The sequence below is a fragment of the Peromyscus eremicus genome, chromosome 3 (genome assembly GCF_949786415.1).
Source record: "Peromyscus eremicus chromosome 3, PerEre_H2_v1, whole genome shotgun sequence".
In the NCBI taxonomy this organism is placed as follows: domain Eukaryota; kingdom Metazoa; phylum Chordata; class Mammalia; order Rodentia; family Cricetidae; genus Peromyscus; species Peromyscus eremicus.
In genome coordinates, this window is record NC_081418.1 from 114,084,843 (window position 1) to 114,111,333 (window position 26,491).

General features: G+C 37.0%; 1 protein-coding gene across 1 annotated transcript in view; it reads right to left on the reverse strand.

Moving 5' to 3' along the window:
- The window catches only part of Cntn3 (contactin 3), a 257,987-nt gene that overhangs the window by 52,107 nt on the left and 179,389 nt on the right, over positions 1-26,491 (reverse strand). The window contains exons 11-12 of the mRNA XM_059257096.1: positions 19,727-19,854; positions 17,095-17,270 (exon numbers count right to left, since the gene is read on the reverse strand). Of these exons, the coding sequence (XP_059113079.1) occupies positions 17,095-17,270; positions 19,727-19,854 (304 nt within the window). The remainder of the gene's footprint in view (positions 1-17,094; positions 17,271-19,726; positions 19,855-26,491) is intronic.

Genomic DNA, 26,491 nt, shown 5'->3' on the forward strand with positions numbered 1-26,491 from the left:
TGAAGTTGGTTTTCTTAGGACTGAGGAGATGGTTCAGGAGTTACAGAAGTTGACCTTACAAGAAAGAGGGCTGGATTTCTGGAACCCACATAAGAATGTAGATTGGGGGAGGGAGAGGTGGCTCAGTGGTGAAGAACACTGAATGTACTTCCAAGGACTGGGTTCAATCACCAGCATCCCCATGGTGGTTTCCAAGCATCTGTAACTCCAGCTACAGAGGACCTGATGCTCTCCAAAGGCCACTATAGGCACCAGGCATACACATGGTACACAGACATATATGCAGACAAAACACACACATAAAATAAATAAATACTATAAATGTAGGTTGGGCATAGTAGCCTCCTATAGTGGCAGCCTTGGAAAGTGGAGACAAGAGCTGCAGAGCAAAACTAGCTAGCGAGATTAGTTATACCAGAGTCCTAGATTTTACTGAGAAACCCTACCTCAAAGAATAAGGTGGAAGAACAATTGAGGAAGGTTCCAGACCTTTAGATAACTACCCCTAGTAGGTACACACATGTGCATCCATGTACATGAACATACAAAAACACAAGCACACATATCATATACACAGGAAATGAAAAAATGAGACAAAATTTGTTATTCGTAATTGATTTAACAAAGTATTGTTTGTTCAAATTAATAGAAACAATGTATTAGGTCATGTGTAAAATTATGTGTGTGACTGTATATGTGCTGATGCATGCTTGTACATTCATGAGCAAGTCAACTGAATGACAGAAAAACAAGGGGCTAAAGGGAGAAATTTATGATAAGGCCCTTCATTCTACTAGGAGGGTTTGTGTTACAAAGAATTCTAAAGTACTGCTTTATTATCAACTCTACCTATCAAGTAGACTTGAAGCACTATGAAACTGGTTTGGACTAGTTATAAATATATAGTACAGCTGTAGGAAAACCACTTAGGAATATGAAAAAAATGTATAAGGGACACAGTTTCTAGTCTTTGAGCTGTGACAACAGAATACTGTGAGATGAAAACTTCATAAGCAATAGAAATCTGGGGCCAGATAGTTGGCTAATTGGCTCAAGGTACTTGATATCTAGCCTAAAGACCTGATTTTGATTCCTGCAACCCACATAGTGTAAGCAAGTTGTCCTGAGACCTACACATGTTTTTGGCAAAAGATATGTATTTCTCCAGATGCACATACACACTTCTAATAAAATAAGTAAATGGAGAATTTAAAATGAAAAAGGAAATTCATTTCTCAGGAAGCTGAAAAGTCCAAAGTTAAGGTTTCTGGCAAGGGCTTTATTTCTAGGTCAGAGACGGTGTCCTTTTTTTCTGCATCCTCACAATGTAGACATCAGGATGAAGAGTCTCTTGTAAGGGCTCTCTGCCTCTGCAACCTAAGCATCTCCCAAGGCTAATTTCCTAATACCAACAACTTGGCAGTTAGTTTATTAAAGACATTTCAGTAAGTTTACAAATATTCAGTTGGTAACAATAATCTTAGAATGGATGAAAATGGAATCATGGAAATGTTTCACAAAAGGTAGATAAATTATGGAAGAGAAAATGGGAACAAAATAAAATAGAAATTAGTAATTACAATATAGATGTTAATTCAGCTTTACCAGTGATCTCTTTGGATATTAATATTCTAAGAATATCAGCTAAAAGACAAAAAAATCATAGAATGGAAACAAAGGATGAGACCTAGCTATATATTGCCTATAAGACACTTACCTTAATTACATTTGTGAATACATATTTAAGCTCCAGGGATGCTAAGTGATATACCCAATATTTGATCAAATAGGAAGTGGGAATACTATGTGGGGCCCACTGTAGTGGAGTGATCGGGAAGTTAGCAGGGAAGCCTACAAGGACTAAAAAAGCCCACTAAGTACTGAGGAGGTGTCAACTTCCCAAGCAGATACAATCATCCTTAATGTCTATATGTTTAAGAAAAGAATATTAATTGTATATGAAAATCTGACAGATCTGTCAGGTAAAAATGGGCAAATCAGTTATGATATTAGGAGGCTCTAATATTCCTCTATCATAAATGCATAGCTAGCAAGTAGAAATTAAGAGAGGACATAGTTGAATTAAGCAGCAGCAGCAGCAGCCCAGTGGATTTTATGGCACCTATTCATCACTTAATCTAACAATAGCAGATAATGCATTCTTCTCACCGCAAGTATTAAAATTCACCAAGACAGAACCCATTCTGGGCCGTAAAACATACTTTATAAATTTTAAAGCATAGGGGGCTGGCAAAGTGTCTCAGAAGGGAAAATTCCTTGTCATTCAAGTCTGGTGACCCAAGTTGGATCCCCAGAACTTACATAAAGTTGAAAGGAGAGAAATGATCCTACAAATGTAGGAACAGGAGGCCTGAGTCAGGAGACACTGCCAGCTGCCCCTGCTGCCAGGAGAAGCAAGGTGTAAGGATACCAGTAAGCCATGAGCCCCGTGACAAGGGATAGATTCATAGAAATGGGTTAATTTAAGATAGAAGGACTAGATAGCAAGAAGCCTGCCATGGCCTTATAGTTTATAAGTAATATAAGCCTTTGTGTGTTTACTTGGGTCCGAGCAACTGCAGGACTGAGAGATGAGAGAGAGTTGTCCTGACCAGGCAGGAACAGGAAAACTTCAGCTACACACAAAGGTATCCTCTGATCTGCACATGTGCACTATGGTATGTGGGCATCCACAAGTGTGTGTGTGTGTGTGTGTGTGTGTGTGTGTGTATATATATATATATATATATATATATATATATATATATATATATTCAAAGCTGGTAACTGAAAGTAAGAAAAATTAAATGTATAGGAATCACACAGTGTTTGCCCTGGGACCAGAGTAGAATTCAGCTAAAAATCAAAGTCAGAAAGATGGAAAAATTTCCTCAAACTGATGGTGATTAAATAATATATATCTACATAATACAAGTAAGAAATATAAACAAATATTATGAAAATATTTTAAGTGAATGCAAATGAAAATACAAGATACCAAAATTTGTGGGCTGGAGAGCCGTGCTTAGGGGAAATTTATAACAATGAGTGTGTTTATTTGAAAGCAAGGATATAAAAATCAATCATTTATGATTCTACTTTAGAGAATGAGAGACAGAAGAGCAAATTAAATCTAAAGCAAGTGGAATACAAGAAATAATATCAGTGCAAAACCCAGTGAAATTGAAAATGGGAGATCAATAGAAAAAAATCAACAAAACCCAAAAGGCAGTTCTTTGAAAAGGTCCATACTATCAATATGCCTCCAGCCATGCTAACATGACAAAGGAAAACAGACATGCTCTGGTACTACCAGACAGAAAACAGGACATCATGGAAGCATCTACAGACAGTTAAAGGATAATGAAGGAAAACTTTAAACAACTCTCTGCCCATAAATCCAATAGCCTAGGGGAAAAGGACCAATGCTTTGAAAGACACAACTTGTCAAATCTTATACAAGAGGAAAGAGACAATCAAAATAAGCCTATATCAAATAAAATTATTGAATCAGTAAATCTGAATCTCTCCACACAGAAAGAACAGAATGATGTAGGTTTAAAGGTGAATTCTGTATATCCTTTCATAGCAAGAAACTACACCAATTCTCCACAGATTTTCTACAATATGAGGCAGAGAAAACACTTCCTAACTATGATGTTAGAATTACACAAGCTAGACAAAGCCACTATAAGAAAACTATGTAGCCATACTTCACAAATACACCAAAATCCTAAACAGATATTAGCAACAGATTCCAACAATGCATCTGTGTTTCAATGACTGAACTTCAATATGCTACTAGAAATCAAGCTAAACTAAAAAAAAAAAAAGATAAAAAAATAAATCAAATGGAAAGGAGGAAATAGAACCTTAAGTCACAGATGAGATGTTAATTTATATATTTTACACACACACACACACACACACACACACACACACACACACACACTGTGGTGGTATTGTGTTCCCCAAAATATTGTGCACCCTAATATACTTATCTAGGGTCAAAGAACAGAACAGCCACTAGATACAGAGGCTAGAAAATGGTGACACTCACACCTTTAATCCTAGCAGTCCAGAGGCAGATATCCCTCTGGATCTCTGTGAGTTCAAGGCCACATTGGAAACAGCCAGGCATGGTGACACACACCTTTAATCCTAAGAAGTGAGCCTTTAAACCCAGGGAGTGATGGCAGAAAGCAGAAAGATATATAAGGCGTGAAGACCAGAAACAAGAAGCTTTTGGCTGGTTAAGCATTCAGGCTTTTGAGAAGCAGTTCAGCTGAGATTCATTCTGGATGAGGACTCAGAGGCTTCCAGTCTGAGGAATCAGGATCAGCTGAGGAATTGGCAAGGTGAAGTGGCTGTGGCTTGTTCTGCTTCTCTGATCTTCCAGCATTCACCCCAATATCTGGCTCAGGTTTGATTTTATTAATAAGACTCTTTAAGATTCATGCTATACACACACACACACACACACACACACACACACACACACACACACACACACACACAAACATATATGTGTATGTGAAAGAATCAACAAAAATCTCCCAGAACTAATAAATGATGTGGGACACGAGGTTCTTTCTTTCTTATGTACCAGCAATGTACAAATGATATTTGAAATAACAAATCTTACTATCTCTGTCTGCACCCCAAACACTGGAATACTTATGCTTAAATCTAACAACATACCTACAAGTACTATGAGGAATAACTGCAAAGTCTGATGAAAGGTTAAAGAACATAACAGATGGAAATAGCTTGCATGTCACCTTCTTCCATCTGTGTTTTCATGTTGATCACATTGTCAGACAAAAGCCTAAGATGCCATTTTGTGGACACCAACAACATGTTTTTAAAGTTTACACTTGAAAGCAAAAGATTCTAAAAGTCAGCTCAGTTCTTGAGGACAAAAACTGGATCACTGACATCATCCAACCTCAAGATTTATTCTAAAGCTACAGAAATCAAGAGAGGGTGGTGGTAAGTGGTGAAAGAACAGACAAAAAGATCAATGGAGCAGAATAGAGAGTACAGAAATAGCCAGAAAATATAGTCAACCAATATTTGACAAAAGGCCCAATGAAGTACAATGGACCAAAGGTAGCCTTTTCATCATATGGCTACAACTGGGTATTCACATGAAAAGAAATGAATTCAGACATAGGCCCTATGCTCTGCAGGAAAATCAATTCACAATGGATCATAATTCTAAGTAGAAAAATATGTAACTCACAGAAGATCACATTGGATAAAATCTAGATGACCCAGGGTATGGCAAAGGTTTTATGGGAACAGCAGCAGAAGCACTATTCATAAAACAAAAGGCTGCCAAGGTGGATATGATCAATATGAATAGTCCTTATCTGCAACATACTGAGAGAATGCAAAGTCACACCACAGACTGGGGAGAACATCTGCCAGATCTAATGAGGATGGACTTCTATGCAGAACACACAAAACTCCACAAAAAGGAAAGAGCCACTCAATCAATAAATGAACATAGAATAAACATCTCATACAAGAAAATGTACAAGTTACAAGTAAGTATATCAAACAGATCAACGTTGATTGTTATTAGGAAATTTTGAATTAAAGCAGATGAAAGACAGCACATGCTTATTCAGAATACTAAGACTACGAAGCATCAGTACAGCTAGAGAAAAAGTAGCAAATTTTGGTCACTGATCTTGGTATAGCCACTTGGAGAGCATTAAGAAAGTTTCTTAAATGTAAGTACAGTCTTGTGATAAGATGCAGCCAATATACTTCTTGGTATTTAACCAGATAAATTGAAAATTTATGTCCACACAAACACCTGCTCACGGATGTTTATACTAACTTTATTCATAAATGCCCAAATAATAAAGTGATCAAGATAACCTCTGGTAGAGGAATGAATAACTGGCTGGTTATACATGGAGAGTCGCATATTATATTGATGATAAGAAGAAATGAGCCATAAAGTCACGAGAAAACATAAATTTACCTTAAATGGATACTAGTCAGTGAGAAAACCTAATTTAAAAGGGACTAGACACAACCGATAACAAATACATGGCATTCTTGATAAGACAAAACCTTGGAGAATGGAAAAGAGATGTATGGTTATCAAAAGTTAGAGAGGAAAGAAGATTAGGCAAAACACAGACCTTTCCTTATGGTATACACATATGTGGAAGTGAGTTTTAATTGTTAACTTGATACAATCTAGCATCACTTATAAAGAAAGTCTCATTGAAGACTGCCTAGATTAGGTTGGCCTGTGGGCAAGCCTGCAGGGATTATCTTCACATAATTGAGATGAGAACTCCCATCAATTCTGGGTGGCACTATTCCTTAGGTGGGGGTGAGGAGCAAGGGGCTAGTGAGCTGAATACACGGTTGCACACACACATTGCTTTCTGTTCTAATTACAGATATAATGTGACCAATTGTGTTGAGATCTTGATGCTGTGATCTCTCTAAAGGGATGAATTATAACCTGGAATTCTGAGCTAAAATAAACCCTTTCTCCCCTTCATTGCCTTTGTCCGTGTATTTTATCATAGCAACAGAAAATGAAACTATGATAGCCAACCACATCATTACACATTTGTTGGACTAGAGTGTACAATGTTGAGTGAACTTAAGTATAGATTATAAACTTTGGGTGATAATAACGTACTAATGACATCCCATCAACTATCGCAACTATACCAATAATTCTGGTGAGGGATGCTTGTAACACGAATTGCTAAATGGTCTTATTAATTAAAAAAACAAAACAAAACCAGAGCCAGCTATTGGGCTGAGAGCTGAAAGATCAGAGAAACAGAGCAAGCCACAGTCAATCTCACCCCGACAACTCCTCATCCAATCCTGTTTCCTCAGACTGAAAGCCTCTGAGTCCTCACCCAAAAGTGTCTCTGCTGAACTGCTACTAAAAAGCCTCTAGTTCCTGTCCTCACGCCTTATCTACTTTTCTGCTTCCTGCCATCACTTTCTGGGATTAGAGGCATGTGTCTTTTCCAAGCAGGACATGAGATCTCAAGTGCTGGGATTAAAGGTGTGTGTGCCACCACGGCTGGCTCTGTTCCTAGTGTGGCCTTGAACTCACAGAGCTCCGGATGCCTATATGTCTAATCTAGTGGCTGCTCTGTTCTCTGACCCTAGATAAGTTTTATTAGTGTACACAATATATCACCACAGATGCTGGTGAAGGGGATTGCATGTATTTATATGGAGCATACAGAGACTCTACTTTCCCTTAAATTTTGCTATAAATTTTCCCTAAATTTGCTATTAAATAAAGCTTATAAGTTACAAAATCCACCAGTCGCAAAGTCCATATATTATATGATTTAATTTAAATGAAATGTCTAGACTGTGCAAATATTCAGAGACAGATAAAAGTCTGGAGTAATAGGAAGATTTTGAAAAGCATATCAATTTGATTGCAGTCATTGACAGTACTGAAGTTTATTTGTCAATGAAGTTGTTAAGAAAATCCCAAACACGTAAAACAATAAATAGCACAGACTATTTTTCTCCTGATTTGGTATAATCTATTTCACCATTGAATTTATTACAGATATCCTTATTTTAGACATTGCTCTCCTACTGTAGGATGTTCTCATAAACGTTTCTGATCCTTCTGTGCTAAAAAAACCAAAAAACAAAAAACAAAACAAAAACAAAAACAAAAACAAAGAAACCAAACAATATTGCAAACTACATGTAGCTCTTGCAGGGAACATTGGCTTCTACATCAAAGGTGACATTTAGTTTTGTGTTTGGCAAGCCACATATTCCTAGTGTTGAATTTTATAAAAAGGAGGACCAAAAACCTGTAAACATTAGCAAATGAATTACTATTGACTCAAATTTATAAAACTTAAAATAATTGTGCATTACTGCATCCATGTTTTAATAGGCTAGCATATTATACATAAAATATACAAAAGTATCTCTGCCAGAGTGAATATTTTTCCAATTTACTGAAGCTGAGAGTGTGTCCAATAGTAAAATTATCAGTATGCACTAAGATCAATAACAAATATTCACATAAGTCAAGCCCTAAGAACTGTTCAGTGATGTGATTTTATTATAGGGAAATACGATGAAATCCAGAGTGAAATGCCTCAGAAAATCCCCTTAAGTGTCTGATTTCTCCCAAAGTCTCTCTGCAAAGCATATAATTTCTAACACCTCATAATTTTCATTTGTAACTCTCTAAATGTTGATCCTAAAATATTTTCTCTGGAGCCCACTTAACCCTAGAGAAGTTATGAAAAATCTTGGTAAAGAAATGTTTGGATGTGCTTGATTAAATGTAAATGAGAAGTCTTTTTATGAATGACATAAAATACAAAGCTGATGGAAAACTGATATACAGGTGAGGTATTCCTTGTGAATCAGCAAAAAGTACATAAAGAAAAGTCAGAACAAGTAAGTGCATCTTGCAAGTCGATAAAACTAAGTTCCTACATTTTAATAGAAGAAAAGATAGAATGATAGGTCTTTGTAAGAAAGAGAAGGGGATGAAGCCGATACTAACAGACAGGATCCAGCCACAGGGACAGAGAGATAGAGGTGGGGGGAGAGACAGAAAAAGAGAGCTTGAATGTGTGTGTGTGTGTGTGTGTGTGTGTGTGTGTGTGTGTGTGTGTGTGAAAGGTTTCAAAACAGAGAATATGCACACAAATCTGATGTACACAAACATGAATTTCATTTCTTCATATTCACAAACAAAACAAAATTCCTACCTAGTGGACATATACCTCAAACTGACTTTTTTTTCCAACTTAATAGTCACCTTTCATTGCCAGATTGAAAATATTTCTTCACAATAAACAAGTCATCTGGAAGTGTGTGTGTATGTATGTATGTATGCATGTGTATATGTGCAATATATGTACATGTATACATGTGTGTGTACATGTGTATGTGTATGTGTGTGTGTATGTGTGTGTATGTGGCTCAGTAGACAAAGCATTTGCCATGCAAGCGTGAGCATGGAGTTCGGTTCTCCAGAAACCATGTAAATGTCAGATGCATATACTGCCCCACATATAATTGAAACCTTTGGAAGACAGAGACAGGAGAATCCCAGAGCAAGCTGGCCTGCAAGACTAGCTAGCTTTGGGTTTGACTGATAGACTCTGTCTCAATAAATAAGTGGTAGAATGATCAAGAAAAACTCCCAATATCACCTGCCAACTTTCTCTCACATGCACACATATGAGTGTGATCACCCATAACACTTGCACCCACACACATAGGAATAAGAATACACAAAATCACACAGCACTCATTTGTACCTATGCAAAACATCAGCCTTTGTAAAATAAATAGGGAATATTTACAATTTTTGTTGCCATATACTTTATATAAAAACATAAATATCTATCCATTTATTGAAAAAAGCCAATGAATTTACCATAGCCATATAGAGTAGTTTAAGTTAATTAAATGTCAATTTAGACAATTTCTACTGTTTCAGATCTAACTGGATTTTACAGAGATGACTTGAGTATAGTATTCTCTTTTTAGCAACTGTTCTTTTCTCTCTTATACTGTCCTCCTCATGGTTAATGTTAATGTTTTTCTTTCTTCATTACATTAATTCTTTTCAGATATCACTTAGTACCTTTGAGATTACATTAATTTCATATGATTTCCATATTTTTCCATTTCCATATATTAGTTTTTATTATTTTTCTGAGATAAACTTTAGAGAGATTTGAAAAACTGCAAAGGAACATGATATTGTCTACATGGAAGGTGATTTTTTATGAGTATATAACTTCAATTATTCGCAGGATCAAATTGTCTATATTTTTTGACAAATTGGTCTTTGGCAGTTGAAAGAGTAAGACTGATTCAGAGGTTCTACACACTGATTTTGTTTTTCATTACTTCTTTGCTTGCTTTTGCCATTGTATATTTTAGTTGTATGTTATTTGGGGGGCACTATGGTTTCTTATATAATTTCACCATGCAAAGGCACATTTCCAAAGAGAACCTTTTTTTTTTTTTTTTTTTAATTTGAGACTCCAATTGTAAAGGTGAATAACCAAACTGCACATTGCTTATCTCCCTCAAATTTTACTTTCCCTGCCCCTTGTTCATACCGGACATTCCTATACTGTCCCCTGCATCCTGCAACAGACCACATGTAGTTGGTCTGTTTCCACTGTGTTGGCTAAAAGCATTATTGTGATTACAGCTTTTCATCTCACTGGCCCAGGAAGGAAGGTGAAGTCACTGCTGATATCAGGAGCAGCTAAGTTCATCATTCTCTTCTGTGTGCTGATCCAACTTACTCTCTATGGAATATTGTTGAAGACAACTGCTCCTTTTATTTACGTATGTGTACACACAGAACATGGCCACATCATCACTGTGTTCTGGGACACTTGAGCTCTGTGGTCCTAGAGGGCTTCACTGTGGCTTTCCTTGTCAGAAAATTACCTGACACCATCGATGAAGCCAAGGTCCTGACTTTCAGCATGCTGGTATTCTTCCGTGTCTGGGTACCATTCCTCCCTGTCTATTACAGCATCAAGTGGAAGGTGATGGTGGCTGTGGAGGTCTTTTACATCTTGACCCTGGGTACAGTCCTGTGGACATATATCTTTTCCCAGAGATGTCACATTATTTTTCTAAAACCCAATAATAATCACTATAAAATATTCAGGGATAGCCATGTAGCAGAGCATACTGACAACATAAATCTGACTCAATGTCTTTTAAAAAAATCACAGAATATTTAAAATTGGAATTTAATAATGTTGGGGATATAGGGTATGATAAGCATACATGAAGCTCTTAAATTTTTTCAAGGATAAAACACATTTCTGAACTCTTTATTTTCCAAAAAACGTAATTATTGAAGTTGTGATACTGCCCAAGATAAAACTATACCACTGTAGTGGGCAAACATTGTGATATTATATACTATCTCTTTCCTCGAGTAAAGGAGTCTTATTTGTTCTCAACTGCTACTTTTGCAGCAGTTTGCAGGTTATTAGTGTCCCTCCCTCTAGTTTCTCCCATCAGGTGGTCATCTGTCAGTTTAGTTAGCATGGATTGCTTCGTTTAATGGTCAACATCCTCAAATTCGAGTCACATGAGCAGAGAGTCTCAGCTGAAGAATCCTCAGGATTTCCTTCACTGATGTGGACAGACACATCCCAACATCTTCTGGTAGCAGCTCAGCTAAGGACAGACTGGCAGAAGGTACGTTTCTCCTCTCTTGCACACTTGGCTTTCCCTCTTGTGTCCAAGCTGATCTCCCCTGTTTGGGCTGTGCCTGATTATCTCTCTGACATCAGAACCAGTGTTTCCAGAGTCCACTGATGACTCAGTACCAAAGGATCTCAGTGAGCCTTCAAGGATTTCATTACCAGTCTGTGACCCAGCTCCATCACATGAACAAATATTGAACTCTTGGTCTCTCTGGCATGACAAAGCCTCTTTGGGTATACACCAACTGCTAAGACACACAGTCTCAAGTTCTGGGCATCTGCTTGGTACTCAGCCACTCAGATGAAAACAACTGTTGTTACTATTTTAATATATGTTGACTTAATAATTTCTTTGATTTGTATTAGCTTTCCTCTCTCTCTCCCATGTTTTAGTTAATTCAAAATAACATTGTAAAAAAATTGCTATGAATTATTCCTTATTTGAAATTATCCTTTTGTTATTCTCCCCTTTTTGTCATTTTATACTAAATATTTGCACATTTTCCTTCACATTATTTTATTTTTTAAAAAATAGATTTTTACTGGTTCTTTGATAATTTCATAGGCCATGTTTTTGTCATTTTCAGTCCCTCCCCCTAACTCCTTCCAGATCCACCACCCCATTTCCTAGTCACCCATCTCTGTCTCTCTCTTTACCTCTCTCTCTCCCTCTTCCACCCATAAAATCTACCTTGTGCTGCCCATATATTCTTTGGTTGACAGCCACACAGTAAAGCACGTTCAACTTAACGAGAAGGTCTACTCTTAGAGAAAACTGACTTTCTCCCTCCCGGCAGCTCCCACTTGCCAACAGCTCCTTGATGAGGGATCAGCTGTCAGGCTCTCCTTACTGGGATTTGGTTTGGCTTGGGGCAGCACAGGCCTTGTGCATGCCATCACAACCTCTTTGAGTTCATAAGTCAATCTGCCCTGCTGTGTCTAGAAGACATCCTTTCTTTATAGTCATTCACTGCCTCTGGCCTTATTGCTTTTCTGACCCCCCTTCTACAAGGATCTCTGAGTTTGGGGTCTGATAAAAATGACCTTCACAACTTTAGAGTTATGGCTATTTTATTGGGACATGGCTGTTTTAAGGGTTTTAATACAATGCACTGCACATTGCTTGGATTCTCTTTCTTATCTTCTTGTGAATTTAAATTTATCCCACAAGGGTTTACTTATACCAGAAGATGGAATTGACTGTTCATCTTGGAAAGCGATTTACTTAAGAGATAGAAGCTGAATTACCAGTGGCATTCTAAGCAGATGGTGAACCTCTTTTTAAGTGAATAGATAAAGGTTGAGTTATAGAAATAACTGAACATCAAAATGCATATGGCTTACTTCACACAGTGTTTGGGAAGTCCTAAGTTTCTAACCCCAAGGCACACTATGGTCAGTACTATGCCTCATGGAGTATGCATGGAAATTAGAACCATTTCTCTGGTGGATTTCTACTCATTTCTGGGTGCATTCGTTTAATGATTTTTTCAAGTAAGCTAAAACTTTGAAATAGGATCACACATAAACTTATGAGAGTTTAAATGCTGTTTAAACACATATGTTTTAAACACTGGAACGTCATATTGAATAATCCGTGGAATAAATGTGTTTACCTTGGTATTGAAGATCCACATATCTTTTACATATCTAGTTTTACACTGAAAATAACCACTGCTTTCACATACAAGTACTTCAACGAAGTTAATTAAGGCCAAGCGACCATGTCATATTACCACACAGAAAAGACCACGATGGAACACAAGCTTATCTGCTACCGAGAGCAGGAGAATCAATCAAGCGCTAAGCTCACAGGTAGCTGCTGCAAGCACAGTGAGATTGTGGCCTGTGGGGAATAAGTCACAGTGGAGTGAGCCAGTTAAATGAATGGCAGATTGGCTGTCACTGCTCCTCTTCTTCCTACTTCCAGGGACTTTTATCCATATACATTCAAATTCATCACAGAGCCAGTTCCACAAAAATGTTTGTGAAACTGTTCTGTTTGGTTCTAGACATCCTTCATTTCTAAAGCACCTGGGCCACATAAGGGTTTATTGAAATACAGACACACACACACACACACACACACACACACACACACACACACACACACTATATATATATATATATATATATATATATATATATATATATATATATATATATATATAGGAGCATCTTACAGTGAATGTATAGTGAATATCTACTGTGTCTAGTTTTAAAAGGTTCTATTTGTAGAATGTCCTGATATAATGTCTTAACTCCAAAATTTCAGTTTTTAAGCAAACTGAAAATATCCTTGAATGTCCCTAAACGGTAAGCCCTAGGGACTTTTCAGATACCTGCCCACAGTATTCTCTTGCTCTTCTTGGCCTTTGGGCTGTCTGTTCTTCTCAGAGGAAGCTGACATCTATTTAAATGTAAGGCAAGAAATACATGGGTATTACTGGGATAAAAAATCATTCACTTTTTTCTGAGTGCATGCATAGTATGAAATCTGAAGTTAAAAACGAGATTGATAGAATGTTATCTCACATCATATTGCTAGGCTGTGTCTCTTCTAACTCTCCATACATGAAGCATAAGTGACCATGTATGGGCATATACATTATTTGTATGTATACAATGATATAGGAAGCTATCTTGCTACAGCTAGAAAAAGAGAGAACAAATGTTATAGAGAAACCAATGCCTTCAAGATCTCATGGAAGGGGGAAACACAACAAATACTAAAATCTGATATGAAGATATCAGAACTCATGAGTGTCATGGAATAAATGGAAATACCCCAGGCTTCCTGTGTAACAGAACACAAATCCATTCATATCTCATGTTGCTTGTAAAGATTTATTTGCTCTGCACACTGGACTTAAGCTCTTACTGATCATTGGATGATGCAACTTCTGTTTGTGTTATTGGCACAGATTGAAGCATATATTTGGAAACATCCTCTTCTTTTGCTGCGATTTTGCTTCTGATATTTGGCTTAATAAGTTCTTCTGAATGCATTATTCTGACATTGCAAAAAGCTGTGACCGGTATTCTATAATGCTTTGATTTAGTATTCCAATCTATAGTAACAGTGGCAGAGCCTGTTGACATTATGAACATTATCTGGGCTTTCTTTTTTTTTAAATAAATATTGAGTTCCCAATACCTAATGTAGTCCCAAGAGCAAATAGCTGAATCATTTGGTTGAAAGACATGAGTCAATTTTCCTGTAACTTAAACTATCCCATCCACTGGCAACATGACTCTTAGATGATGAACCTTCCTTAGGCAACTCTTCCACTCACCTGCTTTTTTGCTCACATTTTGCTGTTTTTGAAAACAAAGAATGTATCTATGAATATATGAGAGAGAGAGAGAAAGGGGGGTTGGGGGAGGGAGGGAGGCAGACAGTCTAGGTATTATTGTGTATGCTGCACTGAATACAAAATCAGAGGACAAGGGTTGCTATGTAATTTCTTTCCCATGCAACAGAAAACTGATTTACTTAATTGTTTGTGCTTAAGGGCAATGACATTTTGTATGGCTTACTGTTTTATACTGATGTGAGAATATTAAGTTTCTAATAGTACAAGTCAATAAAAAAAATCATAGGCCATGAACTTCTATGTTGTGGAAGGAACAAAAGTGGCAAGTGATTGCATTAATTTATAAAATTTCACGTTTCAGACACTTAACTCTTCCCAGAGATGACTTTATGTCCCCTGCACAAACCGTTCGTGCTGTGCCAATCAGGGGAGTTAAATTACATTATCAACTTGAATGTTCTTAACTCTGAGTTCATCTTGCACAAGTAACAGCTATCCAGTTGAGCCTTTAAGCATTTCTGCACATTACCATAAAACTGCTTTGGATTTGGAATGTCTCAATGCGTATTTATTTAGCATTAACTAACACAGAGGGTCTTGTATTGGATAAAATATTACAACAGATTACAATCCAGATGATAAATCACAAACAATTTTATGACATAGCAGAATTAACTAATGTTTCAATTTGAATCCTTCATTTAAGAATTTAAACCAGGAGAACTTGCTTAGAGAATTCTTTTCTAAACTGGATAATGGGTCATTATGAAAGTAACTAGAGGTATTTATTCTTCTCAAGACTCTTCACAACCTTAGGCATTATACCAAGGGACTCAGAATGCAGGAGAGTGGTAATTTGAGAATGTCAGCACATGTTTTTCCTGTTGCTGTGGAAGACATGGGTGATCATTTTCAAGTGGGCATTTGAAGGAATGAGAAAAGGAATGCTGAGTGCTTGTAGCAATTGAAAACATCCTCAAAGCCTTGAAACAGGGAGAACAATTAGGAAACTAGTCCTCCAACGAAATAAAGACAGATGATGGAAAACAGACATGGTACTCAGTCTAGTCTTACTTTTGCCTTGTTATCTAACATTACATTTAATTATTTTTCCTCTATATGCTTTAGTTTCTTAGGGTTGCATTAATAACAACAAAAACATCAACAGTGGCTTAAAGAGACATATGTCCTCTTCCAATTCTGTGGGCCACATGTCTTCAATCAAGATTGCAGACAGGGCCGTGTTCCCTTCAGAATCATTAGGCGTTGATGTCTTCTGACCTCTTCCAGCTCCTGGGGTCCCAAGTATCCAATGCTTTTTAGGCACATCACTGTTTCCACTATCACATGACATTTACTTCTTCTTGTCTGTCTTTCCATGGTGTTCTGGTCTTTGTGTATCCCTACCCAAAATTCACTGTTTTTGTAAGATCATCAATTGTATTAAAAGGAGCCCCATTTCACTCCAAGGTGACATCATCTTAATTTAATGAATATTTCTGCAACAGTCCAGACAAGGTTATGTTCTAAAGTACTGGGCTCTAAGATTTATACAGACCTTTTAGGGAGACAGAGTTTAGTCACAAGAAGAATCATCTGAAGTAGCATAGAAGCCTGAAACATAATATGGCTTTGTGCCCATATGTATGTATTTAGCAAGAAACTTTTGTCAAAGAAATATCATTGAGTTGGCCATTGTGTGGTTGTCTACTTTAGTGATGCCTAAACAGTAAGTTTATAAATATAAGGCTCAGATTTGACATCTTTCCAAATAGAATGACCCTCTTCAGGGTCAATGGGCCCCAGAAATCATCAACAAGCCTGGCATTGCTCAACTGATCTCACAGATATCCATCCAACTATGAGTCTTTGGTTAGCCTTTTAATTTAGTATGAACCCACATCTAAGAACCCATGCTTCAATTATTAACTTTTCCTTGAAATTCATACTTTCTCTACCTTGGACCTATCACAAATGAGACAGACGGGAAGAGGACATCTGGGAGCATTTGCATTGTAGAGACAAATTGATGAGCTCAGGCCTTGAAGCTCCTCTACCCATTCTCTCCATGACTCAGAGAATATTACACTTTTCAAATAGTGAGTTTGTATACCTGTGCACTGAAGAGCCTTATAGCTAATGTCCAATGAATCTGCAAAGATTGCTTTTGGTTATGCACTTACTATGGCATCTAGATGAACTACTTAGTAACACAAAGCTACCTCCCATTGCACCGCAAATTGGCTACTTGAAAATAAAACACTCGCATGGCATACCAACCACAAAAAATATTATGAGGAATAACATTAAATATAAATGGAGAATGAACTAATTCTAATTGTAGTAATAGGTTGAAGGAAATGTTCTTAATTCCTAGTGGTTAACAAAAATGAACTTAGACCAGACTAGAATCCAGTAGCCAAATTCACCAACTTGACAAGCATTTCTATGTGTTGTCTGTGTACTTTTTTTTTTAAGAGAAAATTTATCATAGTCCCATATAATAAAAAGAATATCAGAAAAGTAGTATGACTTACCCCACCAACTTTCTCAAAGTGGGATCCATCTTTCTTAAAGTCTGTAAGGGCTCCATTGAAATACCAGGCAAACATAATGTCTAACAGGGGGTCATGTTGCACCTGGCAGGGTAAAATGACGCTCTCACCAACAGCAACATCCATGTTAGAAGGAGCCAAAATTATTCTCGTTGGTTCTATTGGGTGGACAAATTATGAATAAACAAAATTTTAATGGTGATGAAAGCAATTTTTATAGGCAGATTGTTCATCTGGGTTAGAATGTTTAGGCTTGTATATGCATGAGTATACATACACCTATGTGATTAAAAGTCTTCAAGATTAAAGTGGCATCTTCATGGAAAATTATACTATATTTTACTGGCCTCACAAATTTTTCTCAAGAGAATTAAGATATATGAGTTTGTAGAAGATATATGTTCAGAGCAGAAACTCACCTGCAAACAACTTACTCTAATGACAAAATCAATTCACCTTAGTTTCCTAGTTTTGTGAAATACAAGGGTAGAAACAGGAATCTCCCTATTCTCACAAATCTTCAATGAGTAGCAAATGTATTCAAACCAAAACGCAAATAAGCTCAAACTGTCCTTGTTTACTGATTTGGAAAACAAGTCATGAGAGGAACACCATGCCAAGACACTGGCTTATGGTTGATTTTCTTCAGTGCTAATGTCTACCTGCACATGTTCTCCTGTTACAATCAGATACCTTCCATTGATAATGAATTCAACTTCTCTCAGCCCTACCTTCCCACTGTTTCTTTTAGCATTTTACTCTGGGGCAACAAAACTCATCAAAGAACTGTTTGTATATAGAGAGTAAACTAACTTAGGATTTTACCTCTTCAACCCAGTCTAGTCAGGCCTTTGGTCCCTCATCTGACCTAAACCATCAGGGTCCCCAGGAAACACGGTGCCTTAATATCCAGTGGTAAAAATTTGGTCTTTTATACCTTGACTTCTCATCTTTCTCCCCTCTGCTTCTCTTGGTCTCTTTCATAGCATATTCTTTTAGTCTCTTCATAATGTGCCAGTCAGCTTTTTTCCCCATCTCCTCTTAGGAGGACTCCTTGGTTCTTGAATGTCTTTACATAAAATGTGTTAAGCTCTGTCATTTTTAAAAATTGTAAATTATTAACATATTAATTGTACAAATCACTGGGATCCATCTCTTGGCTTCAGGTATCCATCTTAATATAAACAACCGCTGGGTCAGAATCTCCTCTTTAATCTCTCTCAAGCCTAAACTCATACTCAGTGACCTACTCTGCCTACAGTTCCTTCCTTCCTTTCTCCTTCTCCCTTTCCCCTTTCCTTTCCTCACTTTCTTTCTCTTCCTCTTCCAGTGCTGCCAGTCAATCCCAGAACCTCATGTGTGCTAAGCACTCTGCCAATGAGCTTTGCCTTTAGTCTTCACCATGAAGCCGTTCTGGACTCCTTTCTCTTCATGAACCTTCCATCTTGGATAGCACTTCCTGCTGAGCCTATGCCCAACACACAGAGCAACTGGTCCAGCTCCTAGACTCCTGCAGAACCATCCCTTTGGTTACAATGGGTTATTGTCACCTCCTGCTGCTGTCATGGTAATGTCATCTGATCTCTTACAGCCTCTTACCTTGATGCTTTCAGTATCTTCACAAGAGAGCAGTTGTTTAAAAAACACACTTCTGTGATAACCACTTCTCTGAAGGAAACATTACATTGGCTTCTCTTTTCAAATCAGACTGAAAACAGAAGTCTTAACAAGTCCAAAACATGTCTACATAACTGCTCCTAAGAAATATGTTAACACTTCCATTTCCCTGAAATCTGTGACCCATGTCTCATCTGGCCAACTAGAGGTATCCTGTTTTGCCTCCAACTTACCCAATTTTCCCACAGTTATCTTTACTTTCTCAATGTTTTGCATTTTTCTTCTTTTTAATAGTCTTTTTTTTTTCTTACTACTCTATGCTCCTTCCTGTGCTAGGATGTAAGGTTCCCAGGGCTGTATCTTTGCTGATATTCCCATTGACATACCCAAGCACCCATCTTATAAAATGTTCAACTTTTTCTTGAAAGGCTAAAAGAACAAAATATATCCCCAACTTTAAGCAAATCTCCTAACATCAAAGGTTATTTCATGAGCTTGAGCTTCTCTAGGAAAGACCAGTTATAATGAAACAGGAGCACTCAACAGAACAAAACAACTATAATCATAATATTGCACTTGTATCTCTTATGGCCCAGGTTGCCAGCAGAGTTGCTACAGTGTCCGTCTATGTGTCCTGTGCTGTGACAAATAAAAGTCTAGGTATCATACCTGTTCACTTGACCAAACATGGGTTCTGATTTCACAGTGAATTATGCAGTGTAAAAAACATATGATGATCAATGTCTTCATTTTTAAATAAATATTGTTGGAGAACTCTAACATTAACACAATGTATTTTGATCAAATCCATTCACATTCCCTCTCCTCAAACTCCTCCTACACCTACCTCTCGACCCATTTTCTTCCTTAACTTAATGCACACCCTTTAAATCCACTGAGTCTACCTAGTATTGCCAGTACATGCATATGTTTATATTTTCCTCTAGTGAAATACAGTTTACCCTTGAAAAAAACAATCTCTAAGAAAAGCACTCACCTGTCACAACCAAGTGTGTTGTGCCATTTGCTTTCCCAAACTGGTTTTCTGCTGTGCAGGTGTAAATTCCAGCATCAGCCTTAGTCACGTTCAGAATTTTGAGTCCTCCATCATTTAACAAGGAAATCCTAAATTAAACAGAAATCAGAACACCAAATGTGCAATCGTCACTCTTTGCATATAAGTGGTGTGTTTCTTTCATAATTCAATGTTTAAAGTAGTAATTTAGGGTATAGTCCACCAGTTCCTAATTTTTGTGAATTGAGAAAATGAAAAGAGATTCACAAACACACACACACACACACACACACACACACACACACACACACACACACACTCAGAGTCAAACAAGAAAAGATATTCTACCAATTTGAACTTCACTTGATGTTTTTATTCCTCTTTGGTTTAATGCATTACTATCTCACATATAATCATAGGAATGTATTTGTTGAATAAGTATGATATGTTTTTCAAAATATATATTGTGGTCAGTTACTCATAGGTTAACCTTATAAATCTAGAGAAAATAAAAGGTAGACATGATATCCCTTTTCCCTTAAATTTAAATTTTCCATAAATTTAAACCATTTGTCTTTTGTTATGAACTAGAATTAATCATATTTACAAATTAGTGTGTGTGTGTGTGTGTGTGTGTGTGTGTGTGTGTGTGTGTGTGTGTTTGTGTGTGGTCATCTGTGAGCTACTGAAAGAATTTCAGTAACACCAGGGGTTATAACTTATGGATTCTGTGCTCCAACTTGTATTCTTAAAGATGTAGCATATAACTCTCTCGTTAAAGAAATTGAAATGAATGTCTTACATGTAATGTGCTGGGATTAGTGTGAACAAGACAATAACTTGGTGTTCCTTTAGGAATATTAATCTTGAAAGATAAAAACAATAAAAGACTAAGAAAATGAGGAAAGTATAGGGTTCAGGGAAGCACTTTGAAGAAGAAAGAGAGGGTGATATAAAGAGGGGCAACTGCTTTAGGTAGCATTTCTAAGAGAGCGAGCTCATTTGTGCTGGGAAGGAGGAATGAGACAGCATAACACCTCATTTGTCTGATCTCTATATCTTTAATGCACAACGTGTCTACTCATAATTACAATCCCTCTTTCTAAATGTCTAAAACCATTACCACACCTTGCATTTCACACTTAAATGTTTTTTATCTTTCATGGTTCATATCTTTAAGCATGTGTGTTGAGTCCATGGAAACAAAAAATAAACTTTTTCAAAGGTTTGCAGCCCAGTGTCAGCATGGCACCATATGCAAATCTGTCAATAAATGGTATAATTTCAGACCTATTCAGCAGAGCATGCAGGAGAGATGGTGAGGACATTAGATTAAAGTGGAAATTCTTAACCCAATCTTTAAATGCTATTTATTATACACACTATAGGCACATATTATGTATACATACATAATGTCATTATGTACACAGGATAAATAGTGTCACTTATTGGTATTTATTGGGTATTGGTTGTAGGACACCCCTGGAGGATATCAAGTCTCTTATATACAAAGGTATACAATCCATATAACATTTATATTCAATTTATTTTTAGACTTCTTAAAGTTAAGACAATGTAAGTATGATAGGAATAACTGTATTCACTGCCAAGGGAATAAAGAGAAAATGAAGTTTGCACATATCCAGTACAGTCTTGGTCAGAGAAGCTTCTTACTGTGATCATCAATGCATAGAGACTCATTACTGTTCAAACTGCTGAGAAGAAGCAACTGTGAGTGCTCAGCTGTAGATGGAACATCTATTTTCAAACCCACACCACATCTTCCAGGCCCTAGGCTCAAGAAACATGGAAAAAGAAGAGAAATGAAGAATTTTAGGGCCACAGGACTGGGAAGAAGGGTGGTAAATGTTGTCCTCTAGACATGGCATGGCTGTTGTACACATGAACTCAGCAGCTGTGGTTACCTACACAAAATTTAGTTAAACGTTCTAGTTGGAGGAGGGAAGGACTCCTAAGGCCCTAACCCTGTCTAAGGAGTTCCTGGCAGTTGATGGCTGCTAGAAGAGGGAAAGTCACCACTCTTCAGGAGTGTGGCCAATGCGGGGTTCTCCAGACCTCAGTGGATGGTCACATGGTCATGTGCATATGGGAGACACTAACTGGATATGGTGCATTAAAAATAGAGGAACAGCGAGCTGGAAAGTTTGTTCAATGGTTAATCACACTTGGTGCTCTTTCAAGGACATAGATTTGGTTAGCAGCATCCACACAGTTGTAGCTCACAACAATCCCTAAATTCAGTTCTCTTTAGGTATCCTCTTCTTACCTCCAAGAGTACCAGGTATGTACATGGTACATATACATATGTTCAGACAATACACTCACATGCAAAACATAAAATGAATTAAAAATTAAAAAATAATTATAAATAAGATCACATTAAATTGATGAAAAAGATGTGATGGGGATCCTAGGGGAAGTTGGAGGAGGGAGATGAGGAGGATGAGGGGAATGAGGGGGATGAGGGGGAATGAGGAGGATGAGGGAATGAGGGGTGTATTTGATCAAAGTACGTTGTATACACATGCATGGAATTTATAAATAGTAAATTGAAAAAAAGCCGCTGCAGTTTCTTTTTCAAAATTATTATTATTTCACTTTATTTGTATGGCTGTTTTGATTGCATGTATGTCTGTGAATAACATGCATGCCTAGTGCCCTTAGAAGATAGAAGAGGGTTATCAGAAACTCTGAAACTGGAGTTATGGTTGGTTGTGAGCTGACACATGAGTTCTAGGAATTGAACCTGAGTATTCTGTAAAAGCAGCCAATGCTCTTAACTACTGAGCCATCTTTACAGCCACATCAGTTTCTTTTAATATACTGATCTGGAGGTGATTGAATCCATGGACGCAAAGCTTGTTTATCTGGAGTACCAATAGTTTTTTGTTACACACATACTAATATACATATATACAAATATACATGTATCCACATACACACATATATGTATGACATTGTTTTGTTTTTTGTTATATATATATATATATATATATATATATATATATATATATGCACAACAGAAGATAAATGTGTTGTCTTGAAAGAAAAGGGCCACCAAAGGAAGTGGTTCTATTAGGAGGCATGGCTTTGTTGGAGTAGGTATGGCCTTGTTGGAAGAAGTGTGTCACTGTGGAGGCAGACTTTGAGGTCTCATATATGCTCAAGATACTGTTCATTGTCTTAGTTCACTTCCTGTTGCCTGGACAAGATGAAGAACTCTCAGCTAACTCTCCAGCACCATGTCCGCCTGCATGCCACCATGAATAATGGACTGAACCTCCAAACTGTAAGCTATCCAGTTAAATGTTTTCCTTTATAACAGTTGCTGTGGTCATAGTGTCTTTTCACAGCAATTAAAACCCTAATAAGACAATAGGATAAAGAATTTAGAAATGACTTAGCTGGGTTAAGAAAAGAAATTAGGGCAGAAATCAACAGAAATGGAAAAAATGGGGATGAAGGAAAGAAGGAACTGAGAACTAGAAAAAAAGAGAGTAAAAATTCCTACAGAGAAAAGACGCAGAAGAGGGAAGAGAACTCAGCCAAGGGCACTGTCCCCAATTACTCTGATTGCTAATCCTTTCAGTAAAAAAAATATGGGGCTAGGACATTGCTCCAACTGATTTTAATTATTGTTGCTACTAAAAAAAAAGGAAGTGAAGGTTTGCCGGCTATTTCTAACATATAAAGGCAAGACACTGGTCAAAGGCATCCAAAGCTCATGAAGGCATTTGGATGAGGTCAAATGCAAATGCTCTGAGTTCTAGGATGGAGCTAGAAGGAGAGGCTCAAGGTAATTGGAACCTACCTCTTTGGAAATTAGTGTTAAAACAGAGCAAAAATGTCTCATCAATTTGATAAACATTGAGCTAAAGTTTAGAGATTCTGGTTTTAGTACCAAGATTAAGAGATAATTCATTTTAATTATTGTCCCATCCTATGAATTTGCACATTTTAATGCCAATGTACAGACTACCCAGACATCAAGAAATCTTTTGTGTTTGCCTAGTATGTGTTGCAGCTGTTGTTGGAGTCTCAACTCCATGAAAAAATAATAGGGATGAAACAACATAAGTGAAGAACTCCTACACTGCATTATGTGCAGTAACATTAATTGAGCAAAGACATTTGCATGGCCATGGTGAAATGAAGGAGAACTTCAGAGGCAAGGCCTAAAATCTCAGGAACCATACAAGGATCTCCAAAACAAACACATTGACTCTCACAGAATGCAAACTCCGTGTGCATCGTAAAATTTTAAGCTAATTGGATATTTTCTTCCTAAATTGGTTCTTCTAGTAAGTTCTAACAGGCTCACAGGGCATTTTGCACAACATAAAAATAAACAATACTCAGTAAATGGATGGAGTAATTGTTTCTCAACAGAAAACCTTCAATAACCCAGGCTTCCCTACAGAGACTCGAAGTGAAAATTTTATACCACTTCACTATAAACGAAATTACTTTCTTTGCTTTCTGGGAACAGGTTTTTCTGTAAATGGCTAGACCTGAAAATGTATATATCAATGAATTACACTGGTCTTAGCACAAGAAGCTAAACAAAGATGGATGAGATTTATATTCAGAAATGTGGTACTCCAGCTTGCTTTGAGAAATGTGTGACTTAAATGATGGCATTTGAACTTCTTGATTAGTTCTATAGCACACCTTTATGTGTACGTTTTATTGCCCTTTACTTTTGTAGTAAGAGGTTAATTATTTCATTTAGCTTTCAGCAGTCTGTGCTTAGTTTGGGATAAGGCAATGTGATTGCTCTACAATGTTCTACTGGCCCATGCTATGATTCAGGGATGCCATCGGATTTATGGCTTAAAAAAAAAGGCGAAACTATTTTCTCAAAAGGTATACTGTTGTCCAGGCAACATTGACCTGCACTTTATGATGTCATTTAAAGATCCATAATAGCACACTATGTTTTCAAATGGGAAAAGTATGGAGCCTCTGCACACAAAGCAGAATTTCTGAAAAGATTGCTCTTCCCTGGCCTATGATCTGAATATTACAGTAATTTATTCAACTTGAGTTTTAACAAACACACTGCAACTGAACATTTTGTCAGGAAGTACATCTCAGTGGAGATGAGCTCACATGAGATCACAATGATTAAACTGCTACACAGAAGATAACAAGGCTATTTTGGATGGTACTTTCTGAGCACATATTTCACAAGATTGATGCTTACAATTAGCTGTAGGAGAAAAGTTTTCACAACTAATATATTACAGGATAAATAATGACAGCTAAGAAAAGCAAATATATATTGATATGAATATAGGAGAAAAATAAATGTCATAGTAAAAGTGGAGACAGTGTATTTTCTTCTTTACAACTGCTCTCACCCCAACACAGTATAATGACTGCTTTCCCTTGGGCTCAAAGATTACCTGCAGATAGTATTTAGAAAAGTAATATTATAGTTTCATTATTTTAGCCATACCATTTGGCCTTTCATCTTTTGAATCCAATAGTATTAGTGCAGTGTTTCATCAGATAGAAAAGTCTCTCAGGAACAGAGAAACAGAATGAAAAAGAGTCAACAGTTAATCATTCTATCTTTGAGTGAGCACAGGGCTGTTAATAAGTGCTTTTTTATTTTTCATGAAGTTCATTCCATGAAACAGGTCCATGAGATCCTGGAGATAAGAGAGCTTGGCTCAAATCAGTAGCTTGTAGAAACACATGGAGTTCGGGAGCATTAACATGACCTTGTATTTATAAGGACATGGTCAAAAATCTGGGAACATTTCCTCTACTTGTATTCAATATTTCCAAATACATTTGGGACATATGAAATATACATTTGGACCTAGATGAATTTTGTTGAGTCAAATATTTCCTTCTAAAATAAAACTAAATCCTGCAATCTATGTGGCTCAGGCATGAATCAGTTTGTGTCCTTTTACAATGGGGTATCTGTAAAGATTATAAATAATATCCAGACATTTTGAAAAAAAAAATAAAAACCACAGATTTGAACAAATGAGACATGAAATTGTCTCATGGCTTGTGTGTTAATAGAAAACTTCAAAGAAGATTAAAACTCAAAGACTCTCCATATTAGATGCTATTCTTCTGTACTTTAGAGATGAGTCCAATCAATAAAAGTAAAAATCAATATGTGAGCTTCATTATTCTATGTAATAGATAAGATGATATAAACTTGCTTAGGTGAGAAAAGATGTTTTACAGATACTTCATTGCAGAATAAGGCAGATTAACCTGCTATCACATAGGAACAACCACAGGGCATCTCTGTGGTGAGGGAGTGGCAAGTCCCTTACCACGTGATAAGACAGCTAGAGGATACAGGCATTCTATGTGCTGGAATATCAAAGATGAAAAGGAAATGATTGAACTTCAATGTCAGGGTCTTCCATCAACACTGGGGAGAGATATGCATTCTCTAGGAAGGTCTTGGAGAACTGTTACTCCTATGAGTGTCCCTCCACCTTGGATCAGAAATCATGGCCAACAATAACACTGAAGTAAAAGAGACATATGTTGTAGACACAAGGGGAATTCCATCAAGGCAATGGCTTCTAGACTGTGAGATTATCTGAACTGCTCTAAATGGGTACTTTTTTTTGAGCCAGTATTGATCTATTTTGGGGGGATTCCCTTCCCCCATTTTATGCAGCCTTGATAGGACTATGAATCACAGTGATCTGTCCTAATGTAGCCAAAGGATAGACATGCAAAATA